We start from the raw sequence: 13,427 nt of genomic DNA, 5'->3' as shown, positions 1-13,427 counted from the left end.
TACCCGGCCGGGAAGTTCGAAAGATATTTTCTAATGGGTTTTCGTCGATGATAATTAGTTTTTCCTATTATAGCCAGGGAAAATGTTTTCGGCTCAATTGAGCGTCCGGTTTAAAGATTATATAAAAAGGCATTCAGACGAATTGAACTCCCGGAAATATCCTCTATAATCCCTCATTTATTTAAATGAATTCGCGCGATAAGGGCGATCAATAAAGGCGTCTTGCTTAGGTCTTGGCCACTCTTCAGACGGCCCATATATGGCCCATATAAATAGCTCCAATGCGGTCACGTTTTTCCCAGAAATGCGCCTTCAGTACTTATTTGGATTTATCCGATAGTTATCGTGTGGGAATCTTTTATCTCCCAGCTACGCTTCGGGGCGAATTTCTGCTCATTTAAAAATCCACAGCATCCGGAATGCGAATGCCAGCATCACACGTGCGGCCCCAACTGCGAAAAGTGCTGCCCTTTGTTTAACCAACGCCAGTGGTATCCCGGATCGTCCAGAGACGCCCAGCAGTGCGTGCCGTGCAACTGTCACGGACACGCGCAGAGCTGCCGATACGAGGAGGAGGTGGACAGGGCCGCACTGAGCTTGGGAGTTAATGGGACGTATCAAGGAGGGGGCGTTTGTGAAAATTGCGCGGTAAGATAGAGGACTAACATATGCTTAAATTTATCTTGAAGAACAGCTGTCTTCACCGACGTGCATTAAAACTAAACAACTAATGAAGCATTTGATGGACTATTATGCCGGTTCTAATAAAAGCTGTTTGGTGTTTCTTTTGCAGGGATATTAATCTATTGTACTTTCTATGAAAAGGATGTATGACCGATATATTACTTGCCCAATAAGCTTATCAGACGCATGAGAGTGTCTGAATAATTATTGTTTTCTAGTATCAAAAATAGTGAACTCTTTATCAATGTCAGGGAAAAACGATATCCCCGCGTCCTTCTTTGAATAAAATTGTATCAGTGAAAAATGATTCCTTTTGTCACATTCCAGGACTTTACGACGGGCATAAACTGCGAAAAGTGCCTCACTGGATTCTTCCGGCCTCCAGGAGCATTACCACAGGACCCACGGCCCTGTATAAAATGCGAATGCAGTGTGGTAGGCGCAACTGAAGACATCTGTATACAGGTTAGTCTTAAAATAAGCCCTGCTTTCTGTAAATATACGAAATCTATTGTTTTTTCCTCAGTACGGCCCTTCTGCAGGAACCTGTAAATGCAAATCAGGGTACTCAGGTTCAAAATGCGACTCTTGCGCCAGTGGATTTCGCGGCTACCCCAATTGCGAGTCGTGTCCTTGTGATTTGAAGGGTGTGATTCCGGGCAATGATTGCGAAGAGCAGTGCTTCTGTAAGGTACTTTCTAATGTTTCATTTCACTGCATTTTCTTTTACTAAAGGAAATTTCTAGGCCAATGTTGAAGGCGAATATTGCGATAGATGCAAACCCGGTCACTTTGGATTGTCTCTGGATCATCCTGACGGTTGCTTACCATGTTTTTGTTCAGAAGTTACAAGCGTGTGCGAATTAGCTTTGGTTAAATCCAAAACTGTAAATATTTAAAAAAGTTTGTGTCTGATTATAACATTAATGTATTATAGATTCAAACTCTTGAAAACTGGTTGATAACAGATTTAAAAGTCAGCAACTTCATAACCCCAGTCACTAGTCCGACTAGTGTCTTCTCTGTGGGTAATTACGAACTGCCGGGGGTTGAAAATTTGTACTGGCTAGCCCCCAAAGATTATCTGGGAAATAAACTGGAAATGTATGGGTCTACCCTTACTTTCAATGTCCAGTGGGTTGTGATGCGAGGCGATACAAGTGGAGAGCCCACAGTAGGTCCTGATATCATCATTGTAGGTTCTAATAGAGTGCAATTAGGTAAGTGTTTTTACACTAATTGTAACATACAACTCATTTTGATATTCCAGGATATGGAGATAACATTTATAGCTCCCAAAAAATGACCTTTGACATTGAGTTTAGCGAAAAGGGTTGGTACGTCATACCCAGTGAAATTAGAGACATAACAACCAGAATGTTGAAGAGCGATTACAATAATGGACCAGTCAGTAGGGAGCTGTTTTTAAGCGTGATTGCTGACTTAAAATATATGTTACTCAGAGGTGAGTTTTGCAGAAACAAAAACCCGTAATTAAATTGAATCTTATAGGAACTTTTCATACCGATCAAATTGAGGCCCTGCTTGAAAACGCAATAATGAGTTATGGAAGTGAAGATTCCAATTATGAAAAAGGGAGCGTTGAGAAGTGCTCTTGTCCTTCAGGTTAATATCATAAGAAGAGACTTACGTAATATTATCATTATATAAGGAACTTTATTTCAGGCTACAGTGGATTATCATGTGAAAACTGTTCTTTTGGTTATGTAAGGATTAGTAGTAATACGTCTTCAATCAAAGATAAGAGTTTTTGCGGCAAATGCGACTGTAATGGCCATTCTGAAACATGCAACGCCGCAACAGGTAAGATAATCAGAAAATGGATTATTCACCATTATTTCAAGAATCTCGAGAATTTTTCTTGACATAATGGTGAAGATATTTTTAATTAATTCCATTACAATTTTAGGTGAATGCTTTTGTGAACATAACACAATCGGAGAAAAATGCGAACGATGCGGAGCAGGCTATTACGGCAACCCTCTAAGAGGCACCCCCGATGATTGTAAAAAGTGCGCCTGTCCCCTGGAAAACCCCGAAAATAATTTCAGCCCCGGTTGTCAATTGGACTATTTCAACCTCAACAACGAGGGTGGCTATGTTTGCACCCAGTGTCCTAATCCCGGATACACCGGCGATCATTGCGAAATGTACATAATATAGGTAATTTAAATTTTTGAAAAATCTTTCTTTCATTTAATATTTCAGATGTGATGACGGTTATTTTGGGGATCCTACGGAGGTGGGGAACAGCTGTCAAGTGTGCGACTGCAATGGAGGTCCTTGCGATAGGAAAACAGGGCAATGTCTGGCCTGCAAGGGCAACACTGAAGGTGAATATAAGAAAGTTTGTTTTCATGTAGGTGAATGGAATTTGTGCAGGTTGGAAATGCGATAGATGTAAGCCGGACCATTACGGGGAAGCTGCAAGTTCAAACTGCAAGGCCTGTGAATGTGATCTCATTGGGTCTGAAAATCGGCAATGCGATAATGGTACAGGGCAGTGTCTTTGCAAGGAAAAGTTTGTTGGGAGGACTTGCGATCGTTGTGAGGTATGAGTTTCCCATGCATATATATATATATATATATATGTCGGAGATTTATTAGTTTTTAAGTTCTGTAGATGTAATATTAGAAGAGACAATAAGATGAAGGGCAGGCTGACAGCCTTCTTAAGAAAAAGCATTGTTGAGCGAGGTCACTAATACCACGACGCTCTTAAGTGGCCATGTGTGCTAATTATTTGGGTGACACTAAACTATTGGTTCCTTTGTAATAGGGACTAGCAGGTACTTTTCCCACGGTTCTGAAGGACTCACCAGAACTGGGAAAGTTAAGACAACAGGGACAAAGAACTGGCAGTTAATAGATTGACGAGCAGAAGAGCGGTCGTGGGGTAGTGAATTCGCTAGTCTGTCTTTTCATTCTTTGACTTTTAAAGAGATACCTTTCCTCCAAAATGGAAAACGCATCAAACGCTATTCCGACATATATATATATAAGGCATAGTGAAGTAAAGATAGTCGTTCAAGAGATTATTGTGAGAAAGAGAGATTCTCTGTGCCTCGCTTCACTTTTGGTTTAAGGAATACCGTTGTTTCTGCTCTGGCATTATTGATAATGTGGCCATGTTTGCAGATATAACGCTAGTCTATATGTGTGTGTCTGTCCCAGTTTGATTTTAATTTCTATTAAAATGCAGCAATCAGTATCATTACAATCGATGTAATTGTAAATAAAATATTGTTTATTATTCCCACTTTATTTCCAGGCCGGATTCGGCAACGTGTCAGCCCTGTGTCCGCCATGCTCCTGTGACTCCATAGGCTCCAAATCGGGCCTCTGCGATCCCCACACCGGAATCTGCGACTGTTTGCCTGGAGTGGATGGTTTCCGGTGTGACACTTGCCAAAACCTGCACTGGGGCTTCTCAGCTATTGGTTGTCAAGGTAAGCAAACTCACGGGTTTTCCAGAAAAGGTATTTACGATATGCCCTAATCATCGTTAGTTGGGAATCGATGAAGGTTGAAAACGTAGGAGTGTCAACAAGTCCCTATCATATACTTTCGCTCGTCAGTGATTAACATGCAATCCGCCAATTTGAGGCTGGTGCACGTTGCGCCTCTTCTAAACCCACACGCGATATCAATCTTAAAGCTTTGCACGTGTGGGCTCATTCATCGAAGAAGTATTTCTTTCGTATACAGGGTGTGTGCGTTAAGTCGCTTATTGCGTGATTTGCTAAATCCTAGAAAAGAAAAGCAAACAGTTCGCTTGCCAAATGCGAATGTTTCATGCATAAGAGACTTCAGACGGCTTGGTTGTAAACTTTTGCAATCACGTAAAGCTCTCAGTACAGCTTTTAGATATTTAAATATTTGTGCAGCACAAGAATAACAGATCAATTATTTAGGAAGCAGTGGCCTATTTTGATGGTTTCTGCCAGCTGTGGCCCGATAGTACCGCACTATGGGGCATATCAACGATCTAGGCGGACAAATGTATTTATTTATGCCATGAGCTTTAAAATATAATATTAGTTTTATTAACATTCACGATTCGACTAAAACTATAACGAAAAGTTCAATCATTTGTTTTACTAGTCGAATTTGGTAAATTAGACTTTTTCCTTAGAGTGGGCCTCATCCCTGTTATTATAGGATCAGACGTCAATAACGGCCTATTAAGTTCGTCTTGAAGGTGCGCCGTTCTTAAGAATTTTCTAGGTGCTTGCCTTTGTGCCCGAAAATGTTTGTTTCTGACCTCTGCAATTTCTTTTAGATAATTGACCAATTGGCCAATTCTTCACGAGCCCAAATTGTGTGCTTAGTTGGTGTCACAATGTGCCACGAATAAAGTTTTTTCACAAAATTCTACAATTATCTAACAGCTTATTGAGCCCGTCTTGAAGGCATTATGTCCTTAAGAATTTCTTAGAAAATTTTTGTCTGCACGTCCAAAAATCTTTATTTCGATCATTTCAAATTAAAAGTGGTCGGGTTAATTCCAGTTAATTTAGGTTAGTTCGGATTACTAAGCATCACGTTTTTCTAAGTGGTTGATTTTGCTAATGTAGCGTGCGTCAAAACATCCAATTCCACGTTAAAATCTTTAATTTATCTTCATTTCGCCCTATTTTCGGATCGAACACGTTGTGAAATCGTAAAATCTTTTTAAGCCAGGCAGAATTTTTCTTTGCAAATGTGTATATCTGCTTTATTAGACGCTGCATGCCACGTGGATTTAAATATGGCCCGAAATCTTGAACGATTATGCTTTCGCATCTTTTATAACATCTTCCGAGTATTAGGTGGAAGGTAAAAAACAATTATCATCACGATTTTAAATTTTTAACAAAGTTCCCAGTTGAACTGCTACACCAAGGAACTGAACGTAAAAGGAGATCTGTAGCTCTACTTAAGATCTTTAAAGTCGTATTGACCAGTTTTAGTACTTACGTCGCAACTTCTTGAAAGAGATTTTTGACCATCTGGATTAGCGAACTACCCCGCAGTGCTCCGTGTAGTTCAAATCTGGCATACATATTTCTTATCAAACCAGCGCAATCATTGCCGGTCGATTTAAACTGCTTTTCCTATACCTTTAACTGAGATAATAAACCTGGAAATGTTGTAAAATTTATTTATGCTAGTAATGGTGAATAAGGTTTATTTTTCCGTCATCTTTTTTAAACTTAGAAAAAAGAGTAAAATCCACCGCGAAAGCGAACTTCAAGCAAAATACTTCTGTGAGCGTTTATTATTGTTTTTGTTACATGGGGAATAAACAGGAACCTCTTGCCTTTAGAGATTAAAAGGAATTATGGCAGCCCGTTTATACAGCAAATTAGGCCGTGTCTATTTTGGAAAAGGGGATTTTGGTGGAACTAGGCAATAAAGACAGTTTTTGAACCAAGAAACGAATGGAGTTCCATTTGAATTTCGTTATCATGAAAGAAGGAAGTTATTGTTTTTGATAATACCGAGCATTACGCAGTACTGCTCTAAATTGTAACCTCCCCCCCCCCCCCCCCCCCCTGTGTTAACTTTTTAATAGACGATTTTTTTCAAAACTCCAAAAGAGGCCTTAAATAAGACAAAAAGAACTATCTTTTGACAATGTTTTTACCTAAAAATTATTTACCGTGTCGCCTCTAAGCCAAAAGGGCGATGTTTTTTAAATGGCACTATGGGTCGAGTGACATCTCGTTTGAAAGGTATTTTAATGTGGTGTACAAATATGAAGTTTTTTTTTAAATTGGCCGATTAGTTTTCTAGAAAAAAAATTATTTCTCTGAAACGAAATTAAAAAAAAAATTGTTTACCTTCTTAAATTAGAGGTTCGAAATGTTCTCCATTTTTATCCCGACAAAAATGTAACCTGTCAGAAAATTCCTCTCTTACATTTGTAAATGTCTGTTGGTCAATTGATCTACAAACTTGTTAACCACTCTTTAACACTGACAATTCAAGCAGGAGATCAACGAAGAATATTTGCAAAATTGAAATCTGTCTATCTGCTTATTAATAAACAAGTTTTTTGTCTAATTGTGTTATACTGAACAGAAATATTGATCAATGCAGAGAATTTTTTTTCAAATTTTATTTTTGAGAAATGATTTTTTTAAAAACTAATCGGCCAATTTAAAAAAAATCATTTTTGTACAGTTTTAAAACACCTTTCGAATGAGGCGTCACTCGGCCCACGGTGCTATTTAAAAAAATGGCCCTTTTGGCCTAGCGGCGACACGGTAACATTGTCAAAAGATAGTCCTTTTTGTCTTAATTAAGGCCTCTTTTGGAATTTTGAAAAAAATCATCCGTTAAAAAGTTGACAGGAGGAGGGGGGGGGGGGGGGGGGTAGGCAATTTAGAACAGTACTCTATATTAATCAATATTCGTTCTTTTCCCAGCGTGAAAAATCGGGGCGAACGTCATGATTTCACCCCCTGTAACCCAAAGTTCATAGAATGTAGAGAGAACCTATTGAAATAAACTGCTAACGGAAAAGATCCATGTAGCAAAATTCCTCGTCCTTTTTGAAGGTCTGTATTTCAAAAATATGGCCGAAAATCATGAATTAAACACATTTTGAAAGGCTGCAGCACCGGCGATTTTCAGAAAACCCATTTTTTTCAAGGACATACACACCAAAAAAAAAAGCCTTTTAAAATCCAACCCGTTGCAATTGGGAGCTGAGATAATGTTAGAACCTTCGTTAATGAAAAATAAAAAAAGGAATGGTCTCCAAAATCCAGTTTAGTCTCTCCGACTTCCTTGAATGAGAAACTCAGAGAGTAAAAAGGGTCATAAAACGGGTTAAATTATTCAGGTCATCAAAATTTTAAAGTGAGATTGAAAATTTATTGAATTTTAGAATTTCCCCTCTGAATTTAAAGGCCCAAAAAACAATAGCGATGTGCTGGTACTAATATTGTAATGGCAATGGCGGTACTGCAAAATTGGAATGGCGCTGGCTCTCAGATTGCGCTCGACGCTACTGTAGTTTATACTGTTATAGTATATAATGGTTCAGGACCAAAGTGGAGTTTTTTCGCGTCTTTTTGTGGATAATTGAATTGATACTTTTGTGAGCATTATTTGCCTAAAATTCACAATATTTTCCTTTTATCGACTCAAATGAAGTCGTTTTGTACGAGCTTTGCTCAAGACTTTTAACAGTGATTGAAATCTCAATTTGTGATTTGATGTATGCAATTGTAAACGATTTGCGTGAAGAAGCGGAGGAGTCAAAATTATTGTCACCAAGAGCGTTAACGAGCGTCCGTTTTTGTATACATGAATATTTACTCTCTTGTTAAAGTTTTTTAAATTATACGGGCTTTTATGGCGCTGATAGCGAGGAATTCTTCCTTCTAAAAATACCTTACCCCAGTTTTAAAAATATTTTACCTTTATTATGTCGTTAACGTGGACATATTTCTCACAATACGCGGTGACTTTTTAATTAGTCGCGGCACAGTAAAATAGTGGAATTCCTTTGATGACTTTAGTAGGAAACACCAAATTAGCCGCAATAAAAAAAATATTTTTTAGATCTTTTCAGAGTGAAATTCGCCTTCAATAACATCAGAGATCGTTTTAAAACAATTTCTTCTCGAAGCGTTACAGACGTCCGTGGGCTGGGAGCCTGCAATAAGTGCTCAGGTGCCTTCTTTTTTTAAACATTCAAGTGGATTCATCGAAATCTGTTTAGAACGATTGACCGCCACAAAAATAGACGTCCCCCGATGGATATTGGGCCTTATACTCGAAGATTTTACGGCTTTTGACTGGTAAATTAATGGCGAGCTTTCGGACAGTAATTGGGAATTTAACATTCACTCTTGGCTATCTCTCAAATCCGTAATAAAACCACTACAGAACTAAAAGGTTTTGTTCGCGGCGCGAATGCCAATTGCTGGTTTTATTGGTTTCATTGAGTGCAGCTAAAGCGGCGAATGTTGCCGGAGAAACAACTATAATTCCCTAAAAGCTCATATTTCTGATTTTCCTAAAACTACGCCAATAAAGTTCGTTCCACGAAACAACACGTGGAATTAAACATTTACAGTTAACAGTAGTGATACGAGACTTGTGCAGTGCGCCTAATCAAGGCTCGTAAACTTATAAAATGCTTTATTATGGTCATTTTAATGCAAATCGAACAATTAAGTTATGATGTGACAAATGGCTCGGTATTAAATCAGGCTCTAATGGCGTTCCAACATAGTTCCAGGCCTGTAGTTACACAGATTTTACCGTAATAATAAACATTCAGCGGATCCGCACCATATTTAGCGCCGGAATGGGCGAACGTGAGGAGAGATGACTCCTTTCATTAAGCGCAGATTTGTTTTCGTTTACCAAAGGTTCGGCTTAAACACATCAGAGAAATTGGCTTGAAAGCACGGTCCTGATATGTCAAACAGCAACTGCTGAAGATAATATATGTGCGGACTTATTTCAGGATATATCACGGAATTAGAGTGGGTAATCAAAAATGTAAAACACCTCCGGAGTGGTATTAAAGGACATTGTCATGCATCAACTATTTTAAGTTTGGAATATTTAGCGGCAAAATGAATATGCAGCAAGTAATAAAGGTGTAAAATAGAAATTTGCAAACGAATCTGCTTCGCCGTCACTCCGTCGGTTATAGTTGACATCACAGACAGATAGCTGGAGAAAGAAATCGAGTGCAGTCACAAAATAATTTTTTCCGGGTCAAAGTAAAGAAAAACGGTTCAACTCCAAGCACCGGCACGTTCCAACCAGTAAATAAATAAGGAAACTTTGGAAATATTCGATGATTGTTGGTTTAGGCGCTTGAACGCGTGAGGTTGGCCTGCTCGATCTCTCGATCTAGCCCTACTGAACTTTACTCATGGGACGAGATAAAAGAACAAGTTTACGTCATAATTGCGCCCAAGTGTAACCTACTGTAGGGCCACAAATTAGTCTGTAAATATCCGCACTTCTGAGAGTTGGTAATTTAATGGCGGTCATTTTAAGCATATTAAAAAATTGTATAATTTCATTGTTTGCTATTAATTAGAATTAGCACGCTACGAACTCGTTCTACGCCTAATTTTATATCCGTATTAACGTCTGCCTGAACTGTCTCCAAAATTTATGCTTTTTGTAAATTCAAATTAAGTTGTCCCGGAGATTTTAGTACAATCTTATTCTGAACATAAACTGAGAGCAGTGATTAACATGTCGAAAATCGCTAGAAATGAAACAGCATCCAGGGCGTCTCATCGAACACATCGGAGTGACTTTTCATATCGGCACCATCGCCTGATGAGGACATCTGAAAATTGCCATAAAGATTGTGAATCTCTCCTAAACGCGCGCTTTCTATGCATTTTATGAACTTGCAATTTCGTAAAAAGCTATTTTGCCTCTGGTTTTGGTTTCTTCTTCGTTCCTCCACCGCAGCGCTTTTCCCAATTAAAAGCTTCTCTCTCGTATTGAATTACCCGGAAGTGAAATTCAGGCTTCAAAACTGAGCCAGAGAGAGCGCCATAAAGCACCACCTGAGAGTACCTCTCTTCTCCTGCATCGGGCAGCAGGAGATAACAGACAGCAATGTCGGAGCCCGGCACGCGCTCAGTCGCATCAAACTAGCGGGTGCGCTAGTACCTCGTACCTCGTACATTGTCCGGTTCTTAATGCGCGCTGATTCCGATAAAACCGTATCGCGAATGTCGAGTTTGCTAGTTTGAAGTTTTTCGTGGTTGGTTTAGTGACACTGGTTTGGTGGTTCAGTTTCGGTAATTGAGGAGGTTCAGACAGAGTTAGGGCAGATCCTTTGGAGAGAATTGACCGCGGCATAACGAGAGCGGGGAGAACTCCTTTTGAGGGTTAAAGACCGAAGGGTGGATCGGGAAGCTTACGAGTTTCCTCAGAGTGAGCAACAGGACGATTTTTGGTTTTTACCCGAACGTCACGTCAGTGAAGCTTGGTCTGCAGCGCGCGTGCTAAAAGCATTTTTAAAAGCACTAGAACAATTAGGCTTACTTAAAAGCGCAAATCAGATAAACCAAAAACGTCGAAGACTTCCCGAATTTAGAATAATCGTAGAACGACTAACACGTATCGTTAATTGGTACTCAGAGTGACGCGCGAAAGAATACAGCATGCCGTAAGCTGTCATGATATCTGCGACGTTGCGGCACTGCGTTAGGCAGAGTTCGAATTGTCCGATTTTCGCCCCTTAAAGAAAATGACAACGTTCAATCGTGAATAATGAGTGACAAATGACAGGTTAAAACATCAAAAACCAGACGCGTATCAGGGGAAATTTAACGGATAAAAAGATTCTTATAAATTGCGGAGAGATTTGCAACTGCCCTTAAAATTTGCCTGCATCCGCGAAACAGGGATAATTTCATAGCTGGAAATTGCCTGATGCCTGCTCGAATTTGTGGAAAATCCATAATAATAGTCATGTAACTTATTGGCAAATTTGTAACCTCCACCAAAATTTACCATTCGATGAGTTTTGACGGACACGAGCGTCGCGATCTGGCAACTCCGCATCGTTCATTTGTTTTCAGAATCGCGTACGTAAAAAGTTACGTACTTAAGCTGTCAGAACGTCTGCGACAGCCGTATTTTACGTTTCCATGCTGCACTTGTATGTTAACTTCTCTCTCCGTGTAGTCCGTGTAGTCGCATTTTTTCTTTATCCATTTCTTGGTTGCCATTTTTCGCAAACTTGGAGGCAACTTATGACGAATAAAATCCCAAGACTCACGTCAAAATATTGACTACAGAGCGATGTTATCCACCGCTAAAACACGGCGAGAATACATCTCCCCTTAGGATGAAAAATCGACCTCATTTAAAAAAAAAATCACACAATTTTCAATTTAATTATTTAAATGCACTAAACGAACATGGCAAAAACGAACCCATACTACTTTTGAAAATGGTATGTATGTCTAAACATTCGCGAAATTAATCGTGTAACGTCATATGGTACAATGGTACAGCACCTGTAAGCCGCAGGGTTATGAATATCGTGGAAAATCTAGATTAAGAGGAATTTCAAGCCTAAACGTTTGCACAGTCATAACGCGTTGAAATTCGAAATGGGAAATAAAATAAAACCGATTTTTAGGTAGAAATTCGGGAAAATAAATCTGGAAGAGCATCATTTTGAAATCACAGAAAATTGAAGATTATAGACGTTTTGAGGTGAAAAATTCTCCATTAAACGAAATCTACATTTTTTTTAACGTGGTAGAGGTATTAAGCGTTGGAGATAAATAAAATAAAAAGAATAATAAATAATATAATAAAAAGAATAAATAATATAATAAAAAGAATAAATAATATAATAAAAAGAATAAATAATATAATAAAAAGAATAAATAATATAATAAAAAGAATAAATAATAAAAAGAAAAAAAGAAACTTTGTGATGGCCTTGATTAAAGGGTAATTTTGACTAAATTCCGTAAGGTTTGCACACGCCATAATGCGTTCTAATGGCAAATGGCATCAAATGGCGTTCAAATAAAAATTGAGAAAAATTCGAGGAACTAAGCTAGCAAACGAAAAATTGCGAAGTAACACGTAGTTAGAGGGAAAGCGAATAAAAAAAAAATTCGCAATATAAGTTAAGTCAACCACAAAGAGTCACAAAAAATTGAAGCGAAATTCAAAGAGTTTTTCAAAACGTTTTAAAACATCAGATTTGCGAAATTAAGGATCTGAGGCAACTTTCAATGTGCTTCGATAGATCTGCATCTACATATGCGCGTTTTTGGTAATAATTTCATAAACGAAAATCAAGGAAATTTTGAAAAGTGAAGAAAAACTGTGAAATAACAGAGGGTTGGAAAAGCTACCAGACAAACGCAGCCACTTGCCAATATTTATATTGCGAGCGGCCTAGACGGAGGGAGAATTTCTACTACAACTTGGCATTCTAGTTCGAAATGGAAAAACGTGGAAATTAGAGAAAATGAAGGATGATAATTTCCCGACTTCATTGATACCGTAAGTGCGGAAAAACGTAGTAAAACAGTCTCCAAAACTACTTCCCAAACATGATGTTCCTGGGACTAAACGTCCTGGGCCGAGGTAGTCTGTCCCACTATGTTACGAGTATGGTGGGTCGTAAGAGTGCCAAGTGAGAGGTAGTTGTAGTTTTCAGCAGAACTCACGATAGGAATGTTTGTACTGCCATGAGTTTTAATTCAAAATACAAAAAAAAAATATATATATATACAGGGTGATTCACGTAACTGTTTCATTAGAAACTTTTGTACTTGTAACTAATCTAAATTTTTGATATTTGGGAGTTAAACTAATATAGATAGACTCTACTTTTTTAAAATATTTTGAAAGTCATATCACTTCCGGTTATACCGGAAGTCAAGGTCAACTTCCTTATTTCAAATGGGACACCCAGTATATTTTTGCATTTTTGGAATCTAGGGATTAAGCTGATTAAATTCTTATTAGGTACTCCTATACCTAAACCTAACCGTTTCAAAGATATTTTGGTTTAAAAGAAAAATCTGTCTAAAACACCATTTCTATAAAATTTAAAATTCTCAGCTATTATTGAAGCTGGCTTTACGAAAATTTGCTGACATGTTAACTAGATATGGTAGATTAGGTTAATGTGAAAAGTTTTTATAAATATCATACAGGGTGTCCAAAAAAATATGTCATATTTAAAGAACTTTGATAGCCAAAAA

General features: G+C 38.3%; 1 protein-coding gene across 2 annotated transcripts in view; it reads left to right on the top strand.

Annotated features, from left to right (window-relative positions):
- The window catches only part of wb (wing blister), a 79,889-nt gene that overhangs the window by 34,387 nt on the left and 32,075 nt on the right, over positions 1 to 13,427 (top strand). Inside the window, exons 6-17 of one of the 2 annotated variants that reach the window (XM_066406954.1) lie at positions 412 to 648; positions 1,012 to 1,149; positions 1,211 to 1,375; positions 1,431 to 1,571; positions 1,622 to 1,904; positions 1,955 to 2,149; positions 2,197 to 2,310; positions 2,371 to 2,508; positions 2,615 to 2,855; positions 2,914 to 3,038; positions 3,088 to 3,257; positions 3,977 to 4,154. In XM_066406954.1, coding sequence (XP_066263051.1) covers positions 412 to 648; positions 1,012 to 1,149; positions 1,211 to 1,375; positions 1,431 to 1,571; positions 1,622 to 1,904; positions 1,955 to 2,149; positions 2,197 to 2,310; positions 2,371 to 2,508; positions 2,615 to 2,855; positions 2,914 to 3,038; positions 3,088 to 3,257; positions 3,977 to 4,154 — 2,125 coding nt within the window. Of the gene's footprint in view, positions 1 to 411; positions 649 to 1,011; positions 1,150 to 1,210; positions 1,376 to 1,430; positions 1,572 to 1,621; positions 1,905 to 1,954; positions 2,150 to 2,196; positions 2,311 to 2,370; positions 2,509 to 2,614; positions 2,856 to 2,913; positions 3,039 to 3,087; positions 3,258 to 3,976; positions 4,155 to 13,427 lie in introns of those variants that run through there. The other variant, XM_066406955.1, reaches the window with a different exon arrangement.

The sequence above is a fragment of the Euwallacea similis genome, chromosome 3, assembly GCF_039881205.1.
Source record: "Euwallacea similis isolate ESF13 chromosome 3, ESF131.1, whole genome shotgun sequence".
NCBI lineage: Eukaryota > Metazoa > Arthropoda > Insecta > Coleoptera > Curculionidae > Euwallacea > Euwallacea similis.
This window is presented reverse-complemented; position numbering and strand designations above follow the sequence as displayed.